Here is a 27525-nt window from a genome sequence, read left to right on the forward strand (position 1 = left end):
AAAGCCACTTATTGTAAGTCTATATTTATGTTATTTATGTTGTTTTTATTGGATGCTGGAATTTCCCCATTGTGGGACAAATAAAAGTAATCTTTTGACATAATTTTGTAACAGAAAAATGAACACATTATTATATTTTAATATATTTATTAGTAATGTACATAAACGAAGTGGCACATGTCACAGTTGAGGTTTCACTTCATCAGGAATTGGTAAGCCTTTAACAGCAGCTATAGCATTGTCCACCATTTTCTGTATAATCTTCTTGGCAGTACTGGTCGAACTTATTCCCATATGAGGTGTGATCAGTGCGTTGGGCAAGCTAAGCAAAGGGTGATCCCTGGACAAGGTATAAAAATACAATGAAATGCATGTCCAAACATTTTGAGCAATAGTAAATTGACCAAACCTTGGTAGTGGCTCAGGGTGAGTCACATCTAACGCTGCCGCTTGAATTGTAGTCAACTGGAGTGCTTGGACTAAGGCATCTTGATCCACAACAAGACCTGACACAAATAATTTAATATTAAGGAAATAGCTATATTTTTATTAGTAATTAGTGTAATCAGAGACACCAAACACCTAAAATACACCATTAAAATGGCATTTCTCAGAAAAAATAGGTCAAAACATAAGATAAGATAAGGTAAGATATTCCTTTATTGTCCACACATGGGGAAATTTCATTGTTGCAACGCAGGTAGATACAGAGGAAAAGGACGGATAACTTATAGGGAGTTTAAAAAACACTCTTAATAGAAGAACTCTTATAAACAAAAACTCTTATAAACAAAAACTCCTATAGACAGAACCTCTCAGGGGAAAAATAAATAAAGATAAAATAAAATAAAAACAGCTAGCATAAGACCAAATAATACTAATAATAAAGGTAAAATAAACACTCTACTTGCATCAGTTATATGCACATGAATGTGACATTATTGCGTGTGAGTACAACAGTAATTGCACATGAATATGACGGTATTGCACATTAGGTCAGTATTTCACATGGTTAAGTCAATATTGCACGTGTTCAAGGCTAGCAGTGTTTGTTGTAAAGTCTGACAGCAGCAGGAAGGAAAGACCTGCGAAACCTCTGCTTCACACAGCGAGGGTGAATCAGGCACAGATGTGAAACTCTACTCTGATCAATGTTCAACTCTGGGTTCAACTATGCATATGATTGAAAAGATTTTCATTAGAATAGTATATTTGCATTCGTCTTATTTTATGTTTTTATTTATTGCATCTTTATAGTTCTGTAAAGCACTTCGAATTTAAACTTTGAACTGTGTATGTAACCCTCTTGGACCATCTAGTGGTCACTCCCTTACATGTACCATGTTTGTGCTCTACAAATAAGCAACACATTTTCTCATTTTCAAGCCAAAATATATATGTGGGAGTATTGTTGGATCAAAACAATATTCTAAACCCCAATCCCCACCTCGACTTATGTTGATGAGAGTCGCAGTCGGCTTCATCAGTGACAGCTCTCTGTGTCCAATCAGGCCAATTGATTGAGGAGTAAATCTCAAAGACAACATGACAAAGTCGGACATCTTCAGCAGGTCATCCATGTTCTCACAGTAAGTCGCCCCCACTGCTGCCTCATCTTCAAGACTCCTTAAAAATACACATTGGCAAGCAATGTCAAAAGAATAAAGAGAATATTACACAATGTAACATATCTACAGTATTTTATCTAAACACCAACAGGTGGTTCAAAACTGGAACTCAGTTTTATGCCCCCTGATGATTTCATTGTGATTTCTAAATTTAATCCATAATATATTATTCAATTCAACTTTTTAAATAGTTATCAACATAGTAGACATTTTTATGAACCACTGCATAACTGAGTAAGGAATACATTTTATCTACTAAAGTCCTATATTTTGGGTGTTGCTATAAGCCCATTTACAAGTTATACCTTCTACTTCGATTGTGGTAAAGAATCTTCATGTCAAATCCTTTGCTTCTTTGGGCAATTTTGTATCCAACTTCTCCCATTCCAATTATTCCCAAAGTGGAGCCTGTGACTTCAACTCCCATCAGGCTTTGCGGTATTATAGCGGTATTAGGGGCCTTGGCAATTTCTTGACCTTTGGTTAAGGAAAAAATGCTAAATGTTAGACAAGTAAAAACCCTAATGTAAAACAATGTTAAAAGATCGTTACATCCCATCTTCATCTGGGTAACCAGAGTTTGGACCTAATTCGGCTTATCCCCAAAGGCGAGTTCACACTTCCACATTGACCACATCAAAGCTGGTACTAAACCAGAACTAAAGTACTACCAGTACAGTCATAAACAAGGACTCTAAGCTAATCTAGTTTAAGTCCAGTAGTTACATTCGCATTTGCTTTGTTTAACTTTGACTGTTTATAGACAGTAACAATTTACTTCTGGAATCGCCTTATTAGTCCTGGCTATGAACTGCTTTGACCTAGTTTAATAAGATAGAGAACCTAACTAGTCCCACAATGGGGAAATTACAGTGTTGCAACTCGATGAAGTAGAGGTAAGAACTATTTAAAAATAGACGTAGATCAAACCATTTAACTGGAATCTGTTCGAAAACTGTTATATCTTCATACTGAATTCATATTTTATTTTATTCTATTATCATTATTTTATTATTATCTTATTTTTATCTTTATCTTTTTTATTTAGGCTGAGCTAAATAATATGTCTGTTTGCCGTAACCCGACCGACCCGCTATGAAACTAGCCGACTGACAAAACAATATCAGCATTTTGTTGAAAAAACGTCAAAATCTTTTATTTTTCAATTATTTTGCCGACTCACCAACCGCTCTCTCCTGAACCACCGTGTCAAATATTTTTATCACATTGGGAAACCTGACATTCATCTCAAAGAACTGATAACGCACTGCGCACCGCATGTGCGTTATCATATTCAGTCCTCCACATGCGTCTGTAATCTAACGTAGGAGTCGTCATATTGCTTTAAACAAGTTGCTTTGTTGTTGTTGTTGTTGTTGTTGTTTTATGGCGGTTGGCATCCAATTGTTGCATTACCGCCAGACTTCATTCCTCAGACTGTTTTGTTTTATGGCAGTTGGCATCCGAGTGTTGCATTACCGCCAGACTTTATTCCTTAGACTTTGTCGTAGTCCTAAAAGTTCTTCTTCCAGTGCTTTGACTTCCAGTGCTTTGACAAAGCCCAAGAGGTCATGAGATGTCTCAGCCAACCGCCATAAAACAACAACAACAACAACAACAACAACAACAACAACAACAACAGCACACCTGGACACCAGCCGCCATACAACAACACTGGAAGAAGAACTGCTAGGACTACGAATAAAGTCTGGCGTCTGGGCGGTCTGGAGAGACAGGAGATGGCGGAGGAGAGTGGATCGGTGGTCGAAGGCGTTCTGGAAGGCGCGGAGGAGCAGCCTTTTCTGGCTGCTCGTGCCCGGAAATGTAAAAAGTCCCTTAGCTCGTCCAAGGGTTCTGGGAATGAGCAGCAGGATGAGGCTGAAGCTGTTGTTGTTGTTGTTGTTTTATGGCGGTTGGCATCCAATTGTTGCATTACCGCCAGACTTTATTCCTCAGACTTTTCGTAGTCCTCAGACTCTGTCGTAGTCCGTAAAAGTACTCCTCCCATTGCTTTGGCGTTACAAAGCCCATGAGGTCATGATATGTCATGATATTGTGACTAGAATAGTTGTCAGAGACCAACCGGCTTTATTCCAGGGAGACTCTTCTTCATCTTCCTCTCCTTCTTTGACGTTCGGCGCTTCCACCGTACAGCTTTATTCTTTAGGCTTCATTCTATAGGCTTTAATATTTCCACTGATGTCGCTGCTTGGTAGCCGTGCGTCTACGAGACTGGGTGAGGACAGGAGACCACCCCCACCCCCATCTCGTCACTCTGATCACTCTGACTCCCCACAAGCAGACCCCCATCACTCCGACTCCCATTTAGCGCCTTTAGTCTGTTTTCTATATCTGCCCAATCAAGCTCCTTTGTTCCAAGGAATCTCCCTGCAGCTTAAGCAATGATCCTGATCCTTTCAGTTCTGCTTTGAGTCTGAGCAGCACAGTTTACAACATCCACCATAAAGAGTACAAAATCCTCTCTATCCACAACCAGGGTATTCTCATTAATTCTGGAACCTGCACACTTGGGACCTCCACTCTTGAAACCTTCACACTTCTTAGGAGCCACGCTGGCCTTTCTCATTTCGCCCTGGCTGGGAGCAGCGCTGGCTCCTCTCTCTGTATTTACTCTAAACTCGTTACTTGAAACTGTCTTGACTGCATCTGCATAGGATATACCTTGAGAGACCTTTATTTTATGCACCTCAGCAGCTCTTTTGCTAAACCTGCATCTCCCGTAGGCAGAGCTATGTTCTTCCCCACAGTTACAGCACTTCAGTTTTGCTCCCACGTCACACTTCCCATACTCGTGATCTCCTGCACATTTACCACATCTTTGCCTCCCTCTACAGACCGCTGCAATATGCCCAAAGCGCTGGCACTTAAAGCAACGCAGGGGCGGTGGAACATATGGCCTAACGTCATGGCACATGAACCCAATGAACACCTTACTAGGCAGGCACCTTGTGATAAAATGTGAATATATGATTATATTTCTGTGATGTATTTTATCTGCATAATAGTGATATTTTATCTGCATCATTAGTCTAAGAGAAGAACGGGTGTGTGACAGCATTTGTTTGTGAAGGGGTCGTAAAGATGGGCCAAAGGATGTTTACCCTAGGGGGGGTGATAACCCAGAGGAGTCTGGGTAATGTTTACCCAAGGCTTGATCTCTACGGAAAAATACCAAGTGCCTTGATGTGAGGCTGACCAATGAGAAATGTGACCCGCCTATTCCAGAATATCTAATAAAACCAACCAGCATGGGAAAAAAGGGTGTGAGACGCGGGGGTGAGACGCAGGAGGGTCAGCCAGGCTCCTTACAACGGCCTGGCTGACACAGTCCCCGCGTTTTCTCCCATGCATGCCACACAAATGTCTGATGTTTCTGTGTCGTTTAATATTCTAAGTTGAATTGTGTTCTCAATGTGTTAAGGAATAGCATCGGGTGTATGTCTAATTCCATGACATTTTCTGGTCCTTCGAGCCGGATGACAAGCTGCCCTTCGCGGAGATTGACGGGTGAATCGGTGAAGTCTGTGCACAGCTGAAAGAAGTCCACTTTTCCCGTGGCCGCCCATCGCACCTCAGTCTCCGCGAGGAGAGCGCGTCGTTTCGAAGCAGCAGGAGAACACAGGCGACAAAGAAGGTCAGACAAAAATTTTGTGTGTGAAAAAGAGTTAGCCATAAAACGTTTTTATGCATTAGTTTGATATTTACTGGAAAAATATTGTAGACTTATGGACGAGATAAGTTTCTCACATAAGCAAGGCAGTTTAGGTATTACTGAGGAAATACCCAGTTTCATATTACTGAGGAAATACGCAGTTTAGGTATTACTGAGGAAATACCCAGTTTAATATTACTGAGGAAATATGTGTGAATGTAAGCGCTGTGCACGAGCGAAGTAAGTAAGAGAGAAGTGTGAATGTGTGAATGAGGATTAATAGTGATTAACTAACAAGTGTGAATCACAATTAATCATACAAGGGTCACAAGGCGTTATTCTGAGAGATCTAAAATTTTCAGTCACGGGTGAATCTTAAACACCACGTTTATGTCCGGAGGAATCTAATATGGAATTTTCTCTAGAAGCTTGACATTGACCGTGACTGTAAAGCAAGTAGCATTTCTCTCAGACGACCGAGACCAAATAATGCCAAAATTATCACCCCAAACTGTAAAAAGACAAAGGAAAAGTCATAAGAGGATTTTGGAGGGAGACTTCCAGCGTGCTCAGATGACGTGGCAGAGAGGGGGAGATAAGGGGGGTCAACAAGGCAGGAGGAAGGGAAGAAAGCAGTTCAGAGGACGCTCTGAACTGATGAAATTAGGAATTAAACCCAGCTGGTTTTAAATTTTAGTATTTGAGAGCTCTGTATTTCAACAAATTTAGGGTTTTGTTTGATTGACAACAGTCAATTATAAAGATTTTATTAAACTTGATAAGAGATGAAGATGAATTCAGATTTTTATAGATGGCCAATATTTTGGGGAATGTGATCACAGACAGGACACTTCCTGTCCCCGACATAGAAGACAAAAGTTGTGTTTTTACGGTATTGTGTTTTTTGTGTGCACCAAACAAAACCATGTTTTGTTTTGTTTTATTTTTGGACATGACAAAATTATCTTTTTGGACTTAATATGTAACCATAATGCATGACTAGATGAAAGTACAGGACGAAAAGACAGAAGTGTTTTTAAATTTAGGATCAAATACAGGCACAGGCCTGGAAGTGATAATGTGGGTAAATGAGTGACGACTGATGTTTTTGGACATAGGAGTAGAATGAGTAGTAAGTAAAGTGATAGTAAAAGTTATATCAGTAACTTATTTATTTGTATTATCATGAGGAAACCTCGTATTGCATGTAGACGTAAGCAGGGAATAAGTTAAATAGTGACGTCAAATGCCCTCCCAGGAAAGACATGACTGTGTGTCATTAACTAAGGCAATTGATGCAGAAGTGGGGGGACATGGGAGGATATGGGTCATAAAGATAGCCAGAGATAACAGGGGCTATTGACTGGCAAAGAATCTGGACAGGACTCAGGACGGAGTCAGGACGGACCCGGGGGGAGGAGTGTAATGCAGAAGAATACATTACGAGACCCGCAGATTACCTGAAGATAGTGAAAACTATAACCAGGGGAAGGTTTAGAATCATTTTGATTTTTATACACATATAGACTTGTTAGAACAAACTAATACACAATGTTTGTAAAGCACCACATGAGCAGGTGTGAGAGATTGAGTTTGAAACTCACCTGAAGCACATATAGAAGATTAGCACATATTACATTAGATGTGTGACTTTATGCAGGCCACACAAACAGAGGAGATGTGAAATTATTAATTATGTGAAGAATTCTAAGTTGTGAACTGACCCTTATGGCCAGCTCAACGGGGGAATTATTGAGACAATTATTATTGTTTGATGTATTTGTATTGCACACACACACACACACACACATACGCGCGCACACGTGGAGACCAAACATTTAGAGTTTGAAACTTTTAGAGTTTGAAACATTTAGAGTTTGAAACATTGGGAGTTTGAAACAAATGGTAGTAAAACAGATAGGTTAGGGCAGTGTCGGATAACAGACACATAGACGGATTACAGACACACAGGGGGGGGGCCCAGCGCCGTGGAAGGGGGGCTCAGCCAGGGATGTGACCACTGACCTGTGAAAGGTCAAGAGGTGACATTGCGGAGTGGAAGACAGACGCAATTCCATCTCTTCCTTGATTACATCTTGGATTAGTGAACGTTGTAAACTATCTGGATTATTTAATTTTGTTTAAATGTAGTAGTTTGAGAAATGGGAATTCAATATCTCAAAAAGGAGGGATATGTACGTGTAAACAAATATTCCAAATCAATAATTACTAAAAAAAAAATTGTAAACAGGAAAACTGTTTGAAATGCACTGAATTGTCGAAAAGACTTTGTTTATCACCACAGCAGAACGTGTTGGAGATGTGGTGTTTACAGAGACAATCCAAGTCGGACAGCCAGTGGACGGAGCCACACCGTGTCGTCCTCACACCGACCATTGGAGGGACGAGAACATGGGTGCTCTCATGGGAAAGTGAGAGAAATGTCTGGACAACACAGCACCAGATCCATAACATCGCAGACGCAGGACTTCGTTTGTATTCTTCGTTTTTGTATGCAGAGACAACAGACAGAGATTCTACAGTACGCAAAGTACTATACTCTGCTACAATGAACGAGAGACAGAGGCTACGGTGCGCAGAGTACCATACTCTGTGGAAAAAGAATCAACAGTTATCATCATCACAAGTGATGACAATAATATGGGTGCTGAACACCTGTATTATGCACCAGACAATCGGGACAATCGGGACAATCGGGACAATCGGGACAATCGATCAACATACACAACGGTGTATACCGGTTAATGGAATATAGAGGGAAGAAAATAAGTGATCAACTTGAAGGAAGGTTATGAAATGTATAATGTATAATGTACAATTGACATGACAGAGGCTGAAGAAACACAATGGCATATTATACAGCCACAGTTGTTTACATCTTTTTATCTGCTACAACATAACTACATGTAATGTTAATGAGATTATGAATTGAGATGGGAAATGTACCAGTTCATATGTGTCATAGGTGTGAACGAAGCGAGCAGCGGAGGGAGGTCTCTTAAGGAACCAAGAGAGGACTTATGGTGATGTGGGGGACACTTGTGGGATGTTGTGCCTATGTATCCCTTTTGTGGCCAGCCATGGTCATAACAAAGACCAGCATCACCCAGAACCATACCGCAGGGTCAAGGTCGAGAGGTTAGTGGACAATCTGGTCCCAGTAGCACCTGATACGACGTATTTGATTCTATTGGGGTGTCCAGAGAGGTCCCTGACGAGTCAAACTGACTGACCAGAGAGCAGTGGGTTTAAGGGCTTTCCGCTTGTACTTCTATATTTCCCATCACACCGCACAAATTATAGACAAGATAAATGGTCTGTTTGTCAAATTACAGAGATTAACCAATCTGACTCAAAATTTAGGACAGTAATGCTGTAGAAATGTTGTGGGCCGAGAGAAAAGGAGTGTGTTCAATGTTGAAAAATGTGCATAACTTTTTGAGTGTAAAAGTGTCATTTTAACAACAATATGAAGGACATGTTGAAAACTGAAATGAGTAATGTGTTTGGCGTATGAGACAGAAGACTAATGCTTTGATAAACAGGAGGGAAATGTGATAAAATGTGAATATATGATTATATTTCTGTGATGTATTTTATCTGCATAATAGTGATATTTTATCTGCATCATTAGTCTAAGAGAAGAACGGGTGTGTGACAGCATTTGTTTGTGAAGGGGTCGTAAAGATGGGCCAAAGGATGTTTACCCTAGGGGGGGTGATAACCCAGAGGAGTCTGGGTAATGTTTACCCAAGGCTTGATCTCTACGGAAAAATACCAAGTGCCTTGATGTGAGGCTGACCAATGAGAAATGTGACCCGCCTATTCCAGAATATCTAATAAAACCAACCAGCATGAGACGCGGGGGTGAGACGCAGGAGGGTCAGCCAGGCTCCTTACAACGGCCTGGCTGACACAGTCCCCGCGTTTTCTCCCATGCATGCCACACAAATGTCTGATGTTTCTGTGTCGTTTAATATTCTAAGTTGAATTGTGTTCTCAATGTGTTAAGGAATAGCATCGGGTGTATGTCTAATTCCATGACACACCTCCCTTCAAGTGTTACCATTACCGACAAGCTGTCACATCTTACCCCAGACCGGGTCACCTTCAACCGCCTAGCGTCCACCACCGTAGCTCCAGTCAAATTCTCCTTAACTTCATCCACAGACGTCGCCGTAGGGACACCTACGATAACTCCTCTGACCGTGTTTCTTTCAGCATCAGACACAAGAATGTCCTTTCCACCCAGACGTTTAGTTCCAATCGCCTTCCGTTGCTGAGCCGCGTCCTTGCACACGACCAGCAGCGAGCCATCTCTAAGGACACTCGCACTCTTGATCACTCCCACAGCTACAGTTAGGCTCTTTGACAATGCCACTGAATTCCACTCCTTAAAGGATGCACTATCCTGTGCAAGCTTTATGATCACCTTACAGTCTCTGCGCTCACCCCGGATATCAATAGCTTCAGCCTCATCCTGCTGCTCATTCCCAGAACCCTCGGACGAGCTAAGGGACTTTTTACGTTTCCGGGCACGTGCAGCCAGAAAAGGCTGCTCCTCCACGCCGTCCAGAACGTCTTCGACCAGCGATCCACTCTCCTCCGCCATCTCCCGTCTCTCCAGACCGGAGACTAGCTCTTCTTCTGTTGTTGTTGTTGTTGTTGTTGTTTTATGGCGGTTGGCATCCGAGTGTTGCATTACCGCCAGACTTTATTCCTTAGACTCTGAGACGAGCAGGTCGGATTGCAGCCGACCCTTCTCACCCTGGACATGGACTATTTGAGCCACCCCCCTCAGGCAGGAAGCTACGGTCCATCCGGACCAGAACCTCCCGCCACAAGAACAGTTCTTTCCCTCTTCCACTGGACTCATGAACACTTCTTAAACACACACATTGACAATGGCAATAAACCCCTTTCCGATTCTGAGCTCCAAACCTTCAAATATTTTGCGAGCCGATGCCAGAAGAAGTCCCATTGCAAAATCAGCAGTAGCATCAGAAACGACATGTGGCGTGTTGGCGATTTTCACCCCAAGACTGTTGATGTATGGGATGTCGAGGTGGTCCGTGCCTGTTCCCCCGCTGCAGACCACCCTGAGTGAAGGCAGCAGAGCCAGCAGAGCGGGGGTGGCTTCAGGATAGAACTTCCACATGAACAAAACCTGGATCTTTTGCCCATGTAGAGCTGGGTTTTGGAGGAAATCACAAAGTGACATAATCTGGAAATGCTCCTTCATAATGACTGCCAGTTCTTCATAGTAGCCATTTTCTCCAACCTCTGAGATCAAGGCCCAGGGTTTGTCAGCAGCCATCACCTTAGGCATAGAACTTTGATTGAAGTCAGTCGTAGTTACAATAGTCACACAACAGCGTACAGTAGCGAGTGACTTAGGTAAGTCCATGGCTCTCAAATAGCTCAATACAGATATACAACACAGATTTTATGTTCTAACAAACAAATCTTTGTGAGTAGAAGGAGCCTAATCAAAAAAAGAAACTGCATTCCACTACGGTGTAAAAGGCAGGACAGAATTAGTATTTAGTAAAGGACTACATAGAAAGAATTACAGCGGCACATTATAATGTTTAAGACTTACCCAAAACAGACCTCTGCTGCTGAAGCTGTTGACCAGTGACCAGGTTTCTGTCGTTACTCAAAAGTTTAAAGTTTGACAAACTCGGCTAATGTACATGTGGAATTTTCACTTTGGTATATTTTTAACCTGAACTGTACGCTTCCTCTCCAGGATCATCCCAGGCAATGTGTTAAATTATAACATGTATAGATTATGAATTTATATTTTGTAAACCACATTGATTCAAAGCGGGTGAACTATAGAAACAGGTCCATTGACTTCCTGTTCAAACTGCAGAATTGATAAAGCCTCTTCATAGTGATGTTAAATCGAAGCAAGCAGCAGGTTTTTAATTACGTGTTTAAAATGATATTTTTTAACCCTACATGTATAACTCGGAGTCTGCATTTTAAAATATAGTACAAAGAAGTGGGCGGAGATAGGGGGTAGAAGTGTGATGGGAAAATGTCATGTAATTCTATCTATGCTGTTATTGTGTGCAGATGATATAATATATGATATAATAATATATATTATGATTCCTGATAAAGATGGTCCAGCGCCTTCTGTATCGTGCCAGTCCTGCGTTAGGACATGGCGTGAGGGTCTGGTCACCACTGAGTGAGATAGCGCGAATCTTTGCATCCATGATGGTTGTTCTCTGTCTTTTGGAGCTGATTTGATTGTGATGATGTGCGTACGTGGCAGTTTATGTCACTGCCTTTAAAAGGATGTGTATTGTCATTGTTCTGGAGGATGAGGGACAGATACCTTTGTCAGGGCACAAGTAAATAAAGATCCACATTATTATTATCCTCATTATTCATTATTTATTTTGCAGAAATTCCACAACAATTAAAAACAAAAAATGTTCTGAGCACTCAAGACTTTAATGCACGACAATATTACTAAATTTATAACATGGAGAAAAGCTCATAAAAGTAAATTTTACATAATATGTGCCCTTCAATCTCCATTATTATAATAATTATTATTCATTGTTATATTATAATTCAATTATGAAACATACAATTTAATATAGACACATCAAACAAATCAAATCAACATTGATGACAGAGGTGACATTGTGTAGTGAAATATTTATATTCACACTCCTCATTAAAACAGATATTTACAGATTTTTCAAAGGTTGACTTCGTTTGGGATCGGTTGACCTTGTACGGCGGCGAGTGCATTGTCAACCATCATTTGCACTACTTTCACTGTTGTGCCTAGAGTGTCTGTCCCCACATGAGGTGTAATGGTTACATTCGGCAGGTAGAGAAGAGGATGATCTCTGAAGGAAACACATTTAATTAACACCAGGAATAAACAAAATGTTAAATCAAATGTAAATTATTCTGAAAGTCTACTAGTGACACGCAGAGTACACAAGCCCTTTTATGCGAAAGTAGGGTTGTCAATCTATTTGGTTCATAATGTAATAATAATAATAACATTATTTTCTAAAAACCTTATCATGTGGAAAGTTTAATTTCTTAAACCTGTCACATACTTGAAGAAAGTTAATCTTTTTGACAATGTGGGATTTTGTGTTGCAAAACTGGGATTTGTTCTTGTCCTGCCTTTAAAACAGAGCTGTGAGCACGAGACTCCCCTGGTTGTTTTTCGTAACTTAATTCATTCATTTATCTTCTACCGCTTGCCAGTGACTTTGAACTTGGTATTTGTTGTAACTTCTTGGCCAGCACTTCATTGGAAAATAAGTTTTTGATCTCACTGGGACTGGTTAAAGAAGAAAGGTTAAAGAAAAAAAGAAAAATTTTACATATTTTCAAATAATCGTAAGATTCTTTGCACATAACTCTAAAATATAAACCAATAATGTGATATTGTCACTACAAATCACAGTATTTTACTTATTGTACTTCATGTGTGTATAAGCAACACAAAAGTTGAGCCTCAATCCCAAGAAATACTATTCTGAGGGTTGCATTTTTCCCTTGGCCCTTGGTTTTGTTCTACTTTGGTCAAGCGTAAACTTAATTATGATTTTAACCAATATGTTTAAGTCTTGATGTAATCATTTTTTCAGATTTGGTTTAAGGTGAAGATAGTCAAATATTTTCTAAAGTCTAAAGTTGTCACATCTCTGACATGGAAAAATTACTCATTCAAAGGTCTAGAAGAAGTTAATGGTTCATTTTTAAACTTATCCACTGATAACCTTTAACTTCAACGGCCTGACACAAATGATAAAAGCTGGACATTATAATGATGTCTACAGCTTTCCTTTTAGGACTAGTATTTAAAAAGTTAGTGTTTATTGTCACTCTCTGTGTTTGTGCGTTTTATCTTCAGGTACCTCGGTAAAGGTTCCGGGTAAGTTACGTCCAACGCTGCCGCTCGTATTGTCCGTTTCTGCAGCGCTTCGACTAAAGCATCCTGGTCCACAACTTGACCTAAAAAAGGACAAATGTGTAGGATATGCAGATGTCCTCCCCGTTGCCATGGTGACAGGAATGCGGGCTAGGTGTTATCTACTGCCCATGTGGAGTTTTACACCCCTCAGAAGAAAGAGGAGGTAATAGTGACAACAGAGACGCTCTGAACTTTGAAAATAACTTTTCATCAAATGACTCCTTTTGGATTACAGAGAGTAACGATCTCTCCAAGACAAACGCTAAAACGCTGAAAGACTATGCGGTTTTAGTGGTTTTAATAGACAATCATCAGATTGCAAAAATGTGTCCACCAGATGACTTTACATGTACATATTGTGATATTGTGTTTAACATGTCATTTTAACTGTTTCATAACTTGTTTTGTGGACAATTTTACCTTTTGTGTAACTCGTGGCGTGAAGCCAGATCTCGTCTCCTTATCAGCTCTGACCCCAGCGTGCATGCTGATTGGCTGAAGCCAAGGCGCCAAAACCCCCGCGGGGTAAGACAAAAGGAAAGAGCAGGGAGTTACAGACCAGTACCATCCGAGCTCCAGAGCGAGTTCCATTCGAGTTTCTTTCGAAGCTCAACCCTCCATCCAGGGTCCACCAGCAAGGTCCATGAGGCCTTGGGAGCAGGCCTCGGGCCTAGTTAGCGTGAGCGATGCTACGCTACGGGACAAAGACTTTTCCAAGAGAAGCTAATGTTCCCTCCCGGAACTAAGAAACCTGTGCCCGTTTTAAAAAACGTGATTGATGCTGCATCACGCAAAATCAAGCAAGGACCTTTTGCAACTTTTCCAAGTCCGCAGCCTTTTAGACCAGCCACATCGGTGGAGCAGCACGACGACCTTTTCATTCGGGAACGCCTCAGAGCCAAGGAGAACGCAGATCGCAGAACCGATCCAGTCCTTCTTTGGCCAGACAACGTCAGAGCCGAGCTCCAGAGCAGGCCCTTGGATCCCACGCAGGCCCTTGGACCCCACGCAGGCCCTTGGACCCCACGCAGGCCCTTGGACCCCACGCAGGCCCTTGGACCCCACGCAGGCCCTTGGACTCCAAGCAGGCCCTTGGACTCCAAGCAGGCCCTTGGACCCCAAGCAGGCCCTTGGACCCCAAGCAGGCCCTTGGACCCCAAGCAGGCCCTTGGACCCCAAGCAGGCCCGTCTCCTCAGGATCACAGCTTCTGGTTCCGTTCGTATGATGCACTTCACAGGCTGGCTGAATTTCATCTTAGACTTAACTCTAACACAACGTCTACCCAACCAATCACAATAAAGCGCATGAAAAAGTCTGGCGGTAATGCGACAGGACTATGATAAAACACCAAAGAAGAAGAAGAAGAAGAAGAAGAGCTAGTCTCCGGTCTGGAGAGACGGGAGATGGCGGAGGAGAGTGGATCGCTGGTCGAAGACGTTCTGGACGGCGTGGAGGAGCAGCCTTTTCTGGCTGCATGTGCCCGGAAACGTAAAAAGTCCCTTAGCTCGTCCGAGGGTTCTGGGAATGAGCAGCAGGATGAGGCTGAAGCTATTATTATCCGGAGTGAGAGCAGAGACTGTAAGGTGATCATAAAGCTTGCACAGGATAGTGCATCCTTTAAGGAGTGGAATTCAGTGGCATTGTCAAAGAGCCTAACTGTAGCTGTGGGAGTGATCAAGAGTGCGAGTGTCCTTAGAGATGGCTCGCTGCTGGTCGTGTGCAAGGACGCGGCTCAGCAACGGAAGGCGATTGGAACTAAACGTCTGGGTGGAAAGGACATTCTTGTGTCTGATGCTGAAAGAAACACGGTCAGAGGAGTTATCGTAGGTGTCCCTACGGCGACGTCTGTGGATGAAGTTAAGGAGAATTTGACTGGAGCTACGGTGGTGGACGCTAGGCGGTTGAAGGTGACCCGGTCTGGGGTAAGATGTGACAGCTTGTCGGTAATGGTAACACTTGAAGGGAGGTGCCTGCCAAGTAAGGTGTTCATTGGGTTCATGTGCCATGACGTTAGGCCATATGTTCCACCGCCCCTGCGTTGCTTTAAGTGCCAGCGCTTTGGGCATATTGCAGCGGTTTGTAGAGGGAGGCAAAGATGTGGTAAATGTGCAGGAGATCACGAGTATGGGAAGTGTGACGTGGGAGCAAAACTGAAGTGCTGTAACTGTGGGGAAGAACATAGCTCTGCCTACGGGGGATGCAGGTTTAGCAAAAGAGCTGCTGAGGTGCATAAAATAAAGGTCTCTCAAGGTATATCCTATGCAGATGCAGTCAAGAAAGTTTCAAGTAACGAGTTTAGAGTAAATACAGAGAGAGGAGCCAGCGCTGCTCCCAGCCAGGGCGAAATGAGAAAGGCCAGCGTGGCTCCCAAGAAGTGTGAAGGTTTCAAGAGTGGAGGTCCCAAGTGTGCAGGTTCCAGAATTAATGAGAATACCCTGGTTGTGGATAGAGAGGATTTTGTACTCTTTATGGTGGATGTTGTAAACTGTGCTGCTCAGACTCGAAGCAGAACTGAAAGGATCAGGATCATTACTAAAGCTGCAGGGAGATTCCTTGGAACAAAGGAGCTTGATTGGGCAGATATAGAAAACAGACTAAAGGCGCTAAATGGGAGTCGGAGTGATGGGGGTCTGCTTTTGGGGAGTCAGAGTGATCAGAGTGACGAGATGGGGGTGGGGGTGGTCTCCTGTCCTCGCCCAGTCTCGTAGACGCACGGCTACCAAGCAGCGACATCAGTGGAAATATTAAAGCCTATAGAATGAAGCCTAAAGAATAAAGCTGTACGGTGGAAGCACCGAACGTCAAAGGAGAGGAAGATGAAGAAGAGTCTCCCTGGAATAAAGCCGGTTGTTGTTGTTGTTTTATGGCGGTTGGCATCCGAGTGTTGCATTACCGCCAGACTTTATTCCTCAGACGTTTCGTAGTCCTCAGACTCTGTCGTAGTCCGTAAAAGTACTCCTCCCATTGCTTTGGTGTTACAAAGCCCATGAGGTCATGATATGTCTTTGTGACTAGAATAGTTGTTGTGTTGTTGTTGTTGTTGTTTTATGGCGGTTGGCATCCAAGTGTTGCATTACCGCCAGACTTTATTGTTGTTGTTGTTGTTGTTGTTGTTGTTGTTGTTTTATGGCGGTTGACATCCGAGTGTTGCATTACCGCCAGACTTTATTCCTTAGACTTTATTCCTCAGACTTTGTCGTAGTCCTCAGACTCTGTCGTAGTCCGTAAAAGTACTCCTTCCATTGCTTTGGTGTTACAAAGCCCATGAGGTCATGATATGTCTTTGTTGTTGTTGTTGTTGTTGTTGTTTTATGGCGGTTGGCATCCAATTGTTGCATTACCGCCAGACTTTATTCCTCAGACTTTGTCGTAGTTGTTGTTGTTGTTGTTGTTGTTTTATGGCGGTTGGCATCCAAGTGTTGCATTACCGCCAGACTGTATTCCTCAGACTTTGTCGTAGTCCTCAGACTCTGTCGTAGTCCGTAAAAGTACTCCTTCCATTGCTTTGGTGTTACAAAGCCCATTAGGTCATGATATGTCTTTGTGACTAGAATAGTTGTTGTTGTTTCAGAGACCAACCGGCTTTATTCCAGGGAGACTCTTCTTCATCTTCCTCTCCTTCTTTGACGTTCGGTGCTTCCACCGTACAGCTTTATTCTTTAGGCTTCATTCTATAGGCTTTAATATGTCCACTGATGTCGCTGCTTGGTAGCCGTGCGTCTACGAGACTGGGCGAGGACAGGAGACCACCCCCACCCCCATCTCGTCACTCTGACTCAGACTCTGTCGTAGTCCGTAAAAGTACTCCTCCCATTGCTTTGGCGTTACAAAGCCCATGAGGTCATGATGTGTTTTTGTGACTAGAATAGTTGTTGTGTCAGAGACCAACCGGCTTTATTCCAGGGAGACTCTTCTTCACCTTCCTCGCCCTCTTTGACGTTCGGTGCTTTGGAAGTACAAAGCCCATGAGATCATGGGACATCTTTGTTGTTTTACAAAGCCCATGAGGTCATGGGACGTCTTTGTTGTTTTATCCTTTAGAAGTCCTTCTTCCATCACTTTGGCGTTTCTAGGCCCATGAAGTCCAAGCGCGTTAGAACATCCTCTTGCTCCTCATCCTCGGCTCAGTCTCCAACACCCCCCACCTCTATAAACGTTTACCCAGCCCTGTGCTACATAAGTAAGCAACCACAGCCTGACACAAACCCTGTGACTGGATCGCCAGAACGTTCCGCAGATTGAACTCCCGCCCATTATTCCGAAACCACAAGGCCAACCCGGCCCTTTCCCTATCATAAGCCTCACAGCAAATCAGCACATGCTCGACAGTCTCTGGCACCCAACAGTGACCACACAGACCGGTCGGATGTTTGCCTATCCTACTCAGTGACCAATTGAGTCCAGTATGGCCAATCCTCATGCGGGCGAAGGCCCTTTCCTCCCACGCGTTCCTGCCCATAGACCCGCAAGGACCCACACTACCCTGTATGTGATAGAGATGCCGTCCAGTAACACAGTGGCTCCAAAATTCCTGCCAAAGGCCGACCACATGACTCTTGATAACGGGCTTGATTTCAGACTTGCCCAACTCAACCGCCACATCAATTGATGGCCGCCGAAGGGAACGTTTAGCCAGTGCATCAGCCATTTCGTTACCATCCACCCCCACATGCGCAGGGACCCAAATGAAGGAAACCCTCACATCCTTCCTGGACAGGGAGAGCATCAGACAGAAGATGCCATTCAACACATCCTGTCTGCAATCCGATTTCCCAGATTTAATGCTTTGCAATGCAGACAGGCTGTCAGAGGCCACCACAATGCCGCAACACTGCAAAGCAGATTCCGCCCATTCCAACGCCAACCGTATCGCTATAAGTTCCGACGTGAAAACAGAAAGGCGATCTGTCAACCTCTTCTTGACCGCTAGCCCCAGGTCAGGCACAAAATAAGCGGCGCCAGTACGCCCACTCTCAGGATCCCTAGACCCGTCGGTATAAATAAACACATCACCTGAGTGCTTATCGATGAGCGCTTGAACGGCAAACTGCGGTGCCCTCCCAGCGACTCCTCTAAGCTTGCCATGCAAGCTAACATCAACAGGAGCCGGGACAAACTTCCACGGAGCTATAGCAGACAGAGCCACCGACGGGCTCACACGCAGATCACCAACCCCCGCAAGCCGCGCCTTCGCATTTCCTACCTGGCTGAAAACCATACCGCCAGCCTCACTCTGCCCCCCATCAACCCTGAGAAAGTCCCTCACCGGGTGAGAGCTCGTATGACCTTGCACATTCACCCAGTAAGCCAACAGAAGTTCTAGCCTCCGGAGCCGTAACGGCAATTCCCCCAACTCAACCTGCAGCGCCGAGACAGGGGAGGTCCTAAAAGCCCTATAGCAGATGCGCAAGGCCTGGGCTTGCTCCACATCAAGCTTCTTTAAGTTAGTCTCAGCCGCAGACATGTAGGCTATACAGCCATAATCAATAGCCGCCCTCATGACGGCCCGATAAATACCCAGGAGCGACCTTCTGCTGGCCCCCCAGTCCTGGCCGGATAGACAACGAAGCCAGTTATTCACCCTTTTGCATTTACCACTGACCTCATCGATGTGCCGACGCCAACTAAGCCTCTCGTCAAAGGTGACCCCCAAGAACCTCACCTCCCTGACCTGTTCGAGCACCTGCCCATGCAGTCGAAGGGAGACGTCCCTATGCCCATTGAAGAAACAGATCACTTGAGACTTCCGTACGGACGGTTTAAACCCCCACTTCAGGGTCCACTGCTCCACCTGCTGTATTGCCCTTTGCAGTTTCGCCTCGTAAAACCGGAGATTCCTCCCTCTCACCCATAGAGCGCCATCGTCAGCATAAAGGCTCCTCCCAACAGACCCATCCACGTCGTCAAAGATGTCCTTAATCATAACATTGAACAAGATAGGGCTACACACACTCCCCTGCGGGATCCCATTCTCCACCCCATAGACCCCAGAGTAAGCAGCGCCCACTCTGGTTTGGATACGCCGGCCAGACAGAAAGCTCCGGACCCAGTTAAACAGTTTACCCTTCACACCACACTTCCGCAGCTTAATGAGGAGCCCATCCTTCCAAACCATATCGTACGCCTTCTCCACATCAAAAAGCACCGCAATAACCTTTTCTTTCTGAGCCCTGGCCAGCTGGATATCAGATTCCAAACACAACACGGAATCCATGGTGTTCCTGCCCCTACGGAAACCACTCTGGTGCGCGGGAAGCAAACCCTGACTCTCCAAGAAGTAATCCAACCGCTCGGTAACCATGCGCTCCATCGTTTTCCCGAGCTGCGACGTCAAGGCAATCGGCCTATAACTTGAAGGGTCAGACGCTGGCCTACCCGGCTTCAGAACCGGCACCACCGTAGACTGTTTCCACGCAGATGGAACACAACCTGAATCCCAAACACGGTTGAAAAGACCCAGGACTAGCCCAAGCGTGTCATCAGTCAAATGAGAGAGCATGTCATAGCACACCTCATCTTTACCCGGGGCTGTCTGTTTCGCCTTAGAAAGTGCTCTCCTTAGCTCAAACAAACTAAATGGAAGGTCAAGGTCATCTTGAGTCGAAGGCTGGTGCCCAATCAGCTCAGAAGTCTGGGCCAAAGTACTCTCCCTGTAGTGCCTTTCCGCAGGTGAGAGATTGTCAGAGCTGTGCACCGACACAAAGGTGCTGGCCAACAGTTCAGCTTTGTCAACGTCGCTGACTGCTTCAACACCATTCAGTATTAGGACCGGGGTCCCATGACGGCGCTCAACCCCATGCATCCGCTTAATCATCCCCCAAACATCCCCGAGACGCGTTTCTCTCCCAATTTTGGAACAATACCGCCTCCAATAGGCACTCTTGGCCGTTCTCACAGTTTTCCGCACAACAGCGCGGGCCCTCTTGTAGTCAATGAGGGCACCCTCAGTGTGGGCAACCCTTAGCCGGCGAAACGCCGCATTTCTCGCCCTAACAGCATGACCACATGCTTCAGTCCACCACGGCACCCGCTTCCTATGTCCACTACCACCACTCTTAGGAATCGTGCCTACCGCTGACTGCGTGATGAGCGAGACAATTGCACTATTGAGATCATCCACCTGAGTCAATCCTCCTTCCTGCAGAACCCTAGAACCATCATCAGCTTTCCTCAGGAAAGCCCCCCAGTTCGCCCTTGCCAACTGCCACCTCTGGATCCTCGTCCCCCTGACCACACAGCTCCCAAAGCCAATCACGGTGCGGACTAGATAGTGATCGCTACCAAAAGAAAGATTACCAAGAACCTCCCAACTACAAACACCAGCTAACTCCTTGGACACAAGTGTAAGATCTATTGCACTTTCCGCACCGGTCCCCATATCATAGCGGGTCCCACCCCCATCATTCAGACAAACCAACTCCCTTTGATTGATAAAACCCTCTACCACCTGCCCATACCTATCGGTACCACTACCGCCCCACAAAGCGCTATGCGCATTAAAATCCCCACACCACACGGCCTTTCCCCGAACATCCTTACCGATACTATGTAAGGACTCTAACGTTAACTCACCACACGGATTATAAAGGTTAACCACAGTAACAGCTTCACCACCCAGCCAGACCCTCACCGCCAGGGCCTCCGGCGCTTTACTCACACTGACAACAACGTAATTTAGGTCATCTCGGACAAACACAGCCACACCTCCGCCTCTACCCTGCTCCCTATCATTCCTAACACACACATACCCTTGTATCCCAAAACCCCACCTAGGTCGTAACCAAGTCTCCTGCACGCACATAACGTGAGGCTTGTTCAACAAGGTAGAGACAAAATGCTTAAATTCCTGGCCATTAGCACGAAGACTACGCGCATTCCATTGCAAGACAACCACCGCCATTATGAGCCCCCGGAACCTGACGGCGCATCGGGAGCCCCCCCACTCCCACTGCCAGAATGGGGCAGGGCGCCCTCCCGCAGCGCATCCTCTATCTCCGTCCACTCGGGGCCCCCAGCTCCAAAGTACTTCCCTGCAGCCTTAGCGATGATCTTAGTCTTTTCGGATCTCTTCTTGGTTTGCCCAGTACAGTTAATCACTTCCACTATAAAGAGGAAGAAATCTTTCCTCTTCACAACCAGTACATCCTCCGCACCCACAGGGCCTCTGCCCGTGGAAGCCACACTCACAGGCATCCCAGTGGGGACCTCCCCCCTGGCCGCGGGCAACGCTGCCCCCTCCCCTTTCGCCTAGGACACCAGCAGCACTGGCAGCCCCCACTGCATCCACCGTCACCTGACTACCAGACACCTTCTTGACCGCATCCGCGTAGGATATGCCTTGAGAGGCTCTAACTTTTTGCACCTCAGCAGCCCTCTTGCTGAACACGCATCCCCCGTAGGCAGAGCTATGCTCTCCCCCACAGTTACAGCACTTGAGTTTTGCTCCGTCGTCACACTTCCCATACTCGTGGTCTCCTGCACATTTACCACACTTCTGCTTCCCTCTACAGACCGCTGCAATATGCCCAAAGCGCTGGCACTTGAAGCAACGCAGGGGCGGCAGAACATATGGGCGTACGCCATAGCGCATGTACCCAACGCACACCACACGAGGCAGGATCCCACCTTCAAATCTAATCATTATCGACAGGCTGTCACACCTTACCCCATCCCGGGTCATCTTCAACCGCCTAGCATCCACCACCTTAGCTCCAGTCAAATTCTCCTTTATGTCATCCACAGATGTCGTCGTAGGGACGCCTACTATAACTCCCCTGACCGTGCCTCTTAAAGCATCAGACACAAGAATGTCCTTCCCCCCCAGACACTTAGCTTCAATCGCCTTCCTTTGCTGAGCCACGTCCTTGCACACGACCAGCAGCGAGCCATCCCTAAGGACACTCGCATGCTTGACCACTCCCACAGCTACAGTCAGGCTCCTTGTCAACGCCATCGGATCCCACCCCTTAAAGGACGCATTATCCTGCGCGAGCTTTATGAACACCTTACACTCTGAACTCACATCCCCGACATCTGCAACCCCCCCGCCCTGCTCCTCACTGAGAGAGCCCTCCATAGACGAGCAAGAAGACGCCCTACGCTGCACAGGATCAGTGGCTCCAGGGGAGTCCTCCCCGCTGTTCATATCGTCACCGAGCAGGTCACGCTTCCTCTTCCCCGTCATACGGACCGAGGCGTTGTCGTCGTCGTCCGTCGTCGTCCGTCGTCGTCCGTCGTCGTCCGTCGTCCGTCGTCCGTCGTCCGTCGTCCGTCGTCCGTCGTCCGTCGTCCGTCGTCCGTCGTTGTATGGCGGTTGGCATCCAAGTGTTGCATTACCGCCAGACTTTATTCCTCAGACTTTGTCGTAGTCCTCATTCCAGGGAGACTCTTCTTCATCTTCCTCTCCCTCTTTGACGTTCGGTGCTTTGGAAGTACAAAGCCCATGAGGTCATGGGACGTCTTTGTTGTTTTACAAAGCCCATGAGGTCATGGGACGTCTTTGTCGTTTTATCCTTTAGAAGTCCTTCTTCCATCACTTTGGTGTTTCTAGGCCCATGAAGTCAAAGCGCGTTAGAACATCCTCTTGCTCCTCATCCTCGGCTCAGTCTCCAACACCCCCCACCTCTATAAACGTTTACCCAGCCCTGTGCTACATAAGTAAGCAACCACAGCCTGACACAAACCCTGTGACTGAATCGCCAGAACGTTCCGCAGATTGAACTCCCGCCCATTATTCCGAAACCACAAGGCCAACCCGGCCCTTTCCCTATCATAAGCCTCACAGCAAATCAGCACATGCTCGACAGTCTCTGGCACCCGACAGTGACCACACAGACCGGTCGGGTGTTTGCCTATCCTACTCAGTGACCAATTGAGTCCAGTATGGCCAATCCTCATGCGGGCGAAGGCCCTTTCCTCCCACGCGTTCCTGCCCATAGACCCGCACGGACCCACACTACCCTGTACGTGATAGAGATGCCGTCCAGTAACACAGTGGCTCCAAAATTCCTGCCAAAGGCCGACCACATGACTCTTGATAACGGGCTTGATTTCAGATTTGCTTAACTCAACCGCCACATCAATTGATGGCCGCCTAAGGGAACGTTTAGCCAGTGTATCAGCCATTTCGTTACCATCCACCCCCACATGCGCAGGGACCCAAAAGAAGGAAACCCTCACATCCTTCCTGGACAGGGAGAGCATCAGACAGAAGATGCCATTCAACACATCCTGTCTGCAATCCGATTTCCCAGATTTAATGCTTTGCAATGCAGAAAGGCTGTCAGAGGCCACCACAATGCCGCAACACTGCAAAGCAAATTCCGCCCATTCCAATGCCAACCGTATCGCTATGAGTTCCGACGTGAAAACAGAAAGGCGATCTGTCAACCTCTTCTTGAACGCCAGCCCCAGGTCAGGCACAAAATAAGCGGCGCCAGTACGCCCACTCTCAGGATCCCTAGACCCGTCGGTATAAATAAACACATCACCTGAGTGCTTATCGATGAGCGCTTGAACGGCAAACTGCGGTGCCCTCCCAGCGACTCCTCTAAGCTTGCCATGCAAGCTAACATCAACAGGAGCCGGGACAAACTTCCACGGAGCTATAGCAGACAAAGCCACCGACGGGCTCACACGCAGATCACCAACCCCCGCAAGCCGCGCCTTCGCATTTCCTACCTGGCTAAAAACCATACCGCCAGCCTCACTCTGCCCCCCATCAACCCTGAGAAAGTCCCTCACCGGGTGAGAGCTCGTATGACCTTGCACATTCACCCAGTAAGCCAACAGAAGTTCTAGCCTCCGGAGCCGTAACGGCAATTCCCCCAACTCAACCTGCAGCGCCGAGAGAGGGGAGGTCCTAAAAGCCCTACAGCAGATGCGCAAGGCCTGGGCTTGCTCCACATCAAGCTTCTTTAAGTTAGTCTCAGCCGCAGACATGTAGGCTATACAGCCATAAAGCCGGTTGTTGTTGTTGTTGTTCTTGTTTTATGGCGGTTGACATCCGAGTGTTGCATTACCGCCAGACTTTATTCCTTAGACTTTGTCGTAGTCCTAAAAGTTCTTGTTGTTGTTGTTTTATGGCGGTTGGCATCCGAGTGTTGCATTACCGCCAGACTTTATTCCTCAGACGTTTCGTAGTCCTCAGACTCTGTCGTAGTCCGTAAAAGTACTCCTCCCATTGCTTTGGCGTTACAAAGCCCATGAGGTCATGATGTGTTTTTGTGACTAGAATAGTTGTTGTGTCAGAGACCAACCGGCTTTATTCCAGGGAGACTCTTCTTCACCTTCCTCGCCCTCTTTGACATTCGTTGTCTGAAACAACAACAACTATTCTAGTGTGTGTCATGTTTGAATTCTTGAACAATTCTTTAATCAATATCAAACCTGAATGCCCCCCCTCCTCCACAAGTGGGTGGACATTCATAACCTTACAGTACTTGTACTAGTATGTTACCCTACAAATGTATGATCTACAAATGTTGAACCTGATCCTTTAAATTACTTTGACCCGCAAATGTATCCATCCACACCACAAAATCTGCACATTAACACTAGTCCTGGCCCCCCTCGATTAAACACTATTTCTACAGAATGTTTTGTTTCTTACTGACCTCGGCTGATGTTGACCAGTGTTGCCGAGGGTTTCATGAGGGAGAGCTCTGTGTGTCCAATGAGTCCTGTGGTTTGTGGGGTCAGGTTCACCGCCAGCACCACAAAATCCACCTCTTTGAGCAGCTCCTCCATGTTTTTACAGTATGTAGCTCCTACAGCCTGTTCATCTTCACACGACCTAAAAAAAGAACATGTGTCTGACTGTCTTCTATCGCAGGAGCAGTTTTGACACACTTTAATCCTAGTTTAGAGGTGGTCGACAGCTACAAATTCTCCACACAGTGAAGTCATGTTCCATGTTATGAATACAATTAGATGATATTCTTGCAATTCATAAAAAATGTGATGAATTGGGCGAGAACCTTTTTGGAAAGATTCCATTGGAAGTTTCTAATTGTTTTCATTTTTAATCAGCTTATTTGGCAGCTTTTTCTAATAGTTTCTCTATAATAGACAATATACTCAATAATGTAATTTAACATTTATCTACAAAACTAAAATTTTGATATAATATTTTTTTGAAATATACATTTCCCACCTCTATCCTAAATAAATTACATTTGCATACACTGAATTAAAAAACGAATAAAAAGCCTATAACACAGGTGTTGTTACCTTCTATTTCTATTATGGTACAAAATCTTCATATCAAATCCTTTTGCTCTTTGCGCAATTTTCAATCCAATATGTCCCATCCCAATGATGCCGAGTGTGGAGCCGGTCACCTCACAACCCATGAATGTGCTTGGAACTGTGGTCATCTTTGGGTCCACACATAATAGATGACCTTTTAAAAGAAACATGAGCATTAGTTAAATCTGAATTGAATAATGAAGTTATACAGTCATCTCAAAGCCAAAACTAAAAATGCCTTTGTTGGATCAGTTAACGTCACCAAAGCAAACAAATCATGCCGTGATTTATTCTCCCGTCATCAGATACACCCAGAAAAATTGGAATGGACAAAGAGTTTTGCACAACAACATGGGATTCAAGAGGGTTTGAAGCCGTTGTTGGATGTGAAGACAACACTTATCTGATAGCGCTGAACAGTATTACAAACATCTCTTTTATCTAACAAAAATTCCAACAAGCACAATCGTAATGTTACCACTCGGCTTGGGCCTCCTAAAAAGTACCTTCTACGATCCTGCGTGCTGATGCCAGCAGAAGTCCCATTGCCATATCGGCCGTAGCGTTACTGACCACATGAGGCGTGTTGCTCACTCTTAAACCGAGACTATTCAGATGGGGGACATCCAAATGGTCAATGCCCACTCCTCCGTTGGCGATAATCTTTAAGGCTGATAATGAACTGAGCAGCACTTGATCAAGTTTGGGCTTACAACCCCATAGAAACAAAACCTGGATCTTGGAGCCGAGAGAGGGGTTTTGGAGGAATTCTTGATGAGTGATAAGTTGAAAATGTTGTTTCATAATGCCAGCAGCTTCTGGGATGTTAAATCCGTCTGAGATGAGAGCGCATGGTTTGTCCTGAGCCATTGCCTGTACACATAAAAACAGTGGTTCAAGGTTCAATGACCCTAATATTTACACAGAACCTATTATTTTTTTAAAGATAGCTTTTACTTGATTAAATGTAATGTGCATCTAATGTGCATGTCATTTTAAAAATTGACATAGGAAGCAATGCAGGATTAAAGGTGCACTATGTCACTTTACTGGTGAAGGGTTGGTCATCAGTATGTGTCCATGGAGATGTTTGTGCCTGGAATGTTCCAATGTATTGCATTAAACTGATCTTCCTACACAAGCAAGTAGGTGGCTAAATTACAAGTCAGATCTACCAGGGACGAACTTGCCCACAGTAAGTGAATGTTTTTGTTCTTATTGCAATAAACACCTGTGATTGAATACATGTAAAATAGAAAAGTTTAATGTCACACTATGAAACATTCTCCATGGAAAACGGATCAAATAAAAAGACCTTACCTGGTGTATTTTGTTTTTTCCTTGCTTTTCAATGGAAAAAACTACACTTGCAATAGGTTTTCTATAGTTTCTAAGCCCATTTCTCCCAAGCCCATGGTAGACTCCCGTGAGTGTGCACTTCAACATGTTGGTACCAAAAGGTTGTTCACTGTTGGGTCATTCACGAACCAATGGAGACATGTGACTAAATGAGCCGCACTGATTGGCAGAACCTATGCACTTATGGACCACCTGCAAAAGAATAAATAAAGCCCAATCAAACATACTCACGAAACGTTTTGAGTAAACGGAGAGCACTTCTTTCTTCAATAAAAGCAATTATCATACATACTTCCTTGCTTTCAACAAACCGGAAAAGCCGGCGTGCTGAAAGAAGCCTTCAAATTAAGAGCTTCAAAACTAAGTAGGCTTATGCTATTGTGCCACTAGATGGAGTCACTAGGTTAATGAAAAAAAAATCGAGGACCCCCAACAGAAGTTCTAAAGCCACAAAATAAAAAATAAAAACATTACGAATCTTCAGTATGGGATTGTTTATTTTCATTTGTGTTTGTTTGTTTGTTTATTTATTATATATTTATTTTTTGACAAGATAGTATTTTTTTGTCATTTAGGCCTAAAATAATAAAGGTTAAGATATGAACCCATGTAAAAAGGTTCCCTGAAACTG

At 44.9% G+C, this 27525-nt stretch overlaps 2 protein-coding genes across 3 annotated transcripts in view; both read right to left on the bottom strand.

Moving 5' to 3' along the window:
• Window positions 1–151: 151 nt before the first annotated feature.
• LOC140361946 (probable 2-ketogluconate reductase) overlaps window positions 152–27525 on the bottom strand; it is a 111935-nt gene continuing 84561 nt past the window's right edge. The window contains exons 2-6 of one of the 2 annotated variants that reach the window (XM_072447861.1): window positions 10264–10642; window positions 1934–2105; window positions 1448–1626; window positions 410–506; window positions 152–340 (exon numbers count right to left, since the gene is read on the bottom strand). In XM_072447861.1, the coding sequence (XP_072303962.1) occupies window positions 181–340; window positions 410–506; window positions 1448–1626; window positions 1934–2105; window positions 10264–10639 (984 nt within the window). In that variant the 5' untranslated portion in view covers window positions 10640–10642 and the 3' untranslated portion in view covers window positions 152–180. Of the gene's footprint in view, window positions 341–409; window positions 507–1447; window positions 1627–1933; window positions 2106–10263; window positions 10652–27525 lie in introns of those variants that run through there. The other variant, XM_072447860.1, reaches the window with a different exon arrangement.
• LOC140361944 (probable 2-ketogluconate reductase) lies at window positions 12030–26988 on the bottom strand. The gene is made up of 6 exons (XM_072447858.1): window positions 26856–26988; window positions 26042–26408; window positions 25518–25689; window positions 24902–25080; window positions 13230–13326; window positions 12030–12200 (listed from the first exon to the last, which is right to left on the bottom strand). Exons 1-6 carry the CDS (start codon window positions 26979–26981, stop codon window positions 12047–12049), a joined length of 1095 nt encoding a protein of 364 aa, XP_072303959.1. The 5' UTR covers window positions 26982–26988; the 3' UTR covers window positions 12030–12046.

This window comes from Eucyclogobius newberryi, unplaced genomic scaffold (genome assembly GCF_026437365.1).
Source record: "Eucyclogobius newberryi isolate DKJ021-1_F unplaced genomic scaffold, fEucNew1.0.hap1 SCAF_16, whole genome shotgun sequence".
Classification (NCBI taxonomy): domain Eukaryota; kingdom Metazoa; phylum Chordata; class Actinopteri; order Gobiiformes; family Gobiidae; genus Eucyclogobius; species Eucyclogobius newberryi.

What these genes read in the sequence shown, in the direction of transcription:
- LOC140361944 (XM_072447858.1), bottom strand. Translation starts at nt 26,981, where the DNA reads ATGTTGAAGTGCACACTCACGGGAGTCTACCATGGGCTTGGGAGAAAT. An exon ending in AGCACGCAGGATCGTAGAAG is followed by an intron (nt 25,690 to 26,041) that starts GTACTTTTTAGG and finishes TTCTTTTAAAAG; the next exon opens with GTCATCTATTATGTGTGGAC. An exon ending in ACTGGTCAACATCAGCCGAG is followed by an intron (nt 13,327 to 24,901) that starts GTCAGTAAGAAA and finishes GTCCTTTTTTAG; the next exon opens with GTCAAGTTGTGGACCAGGAT.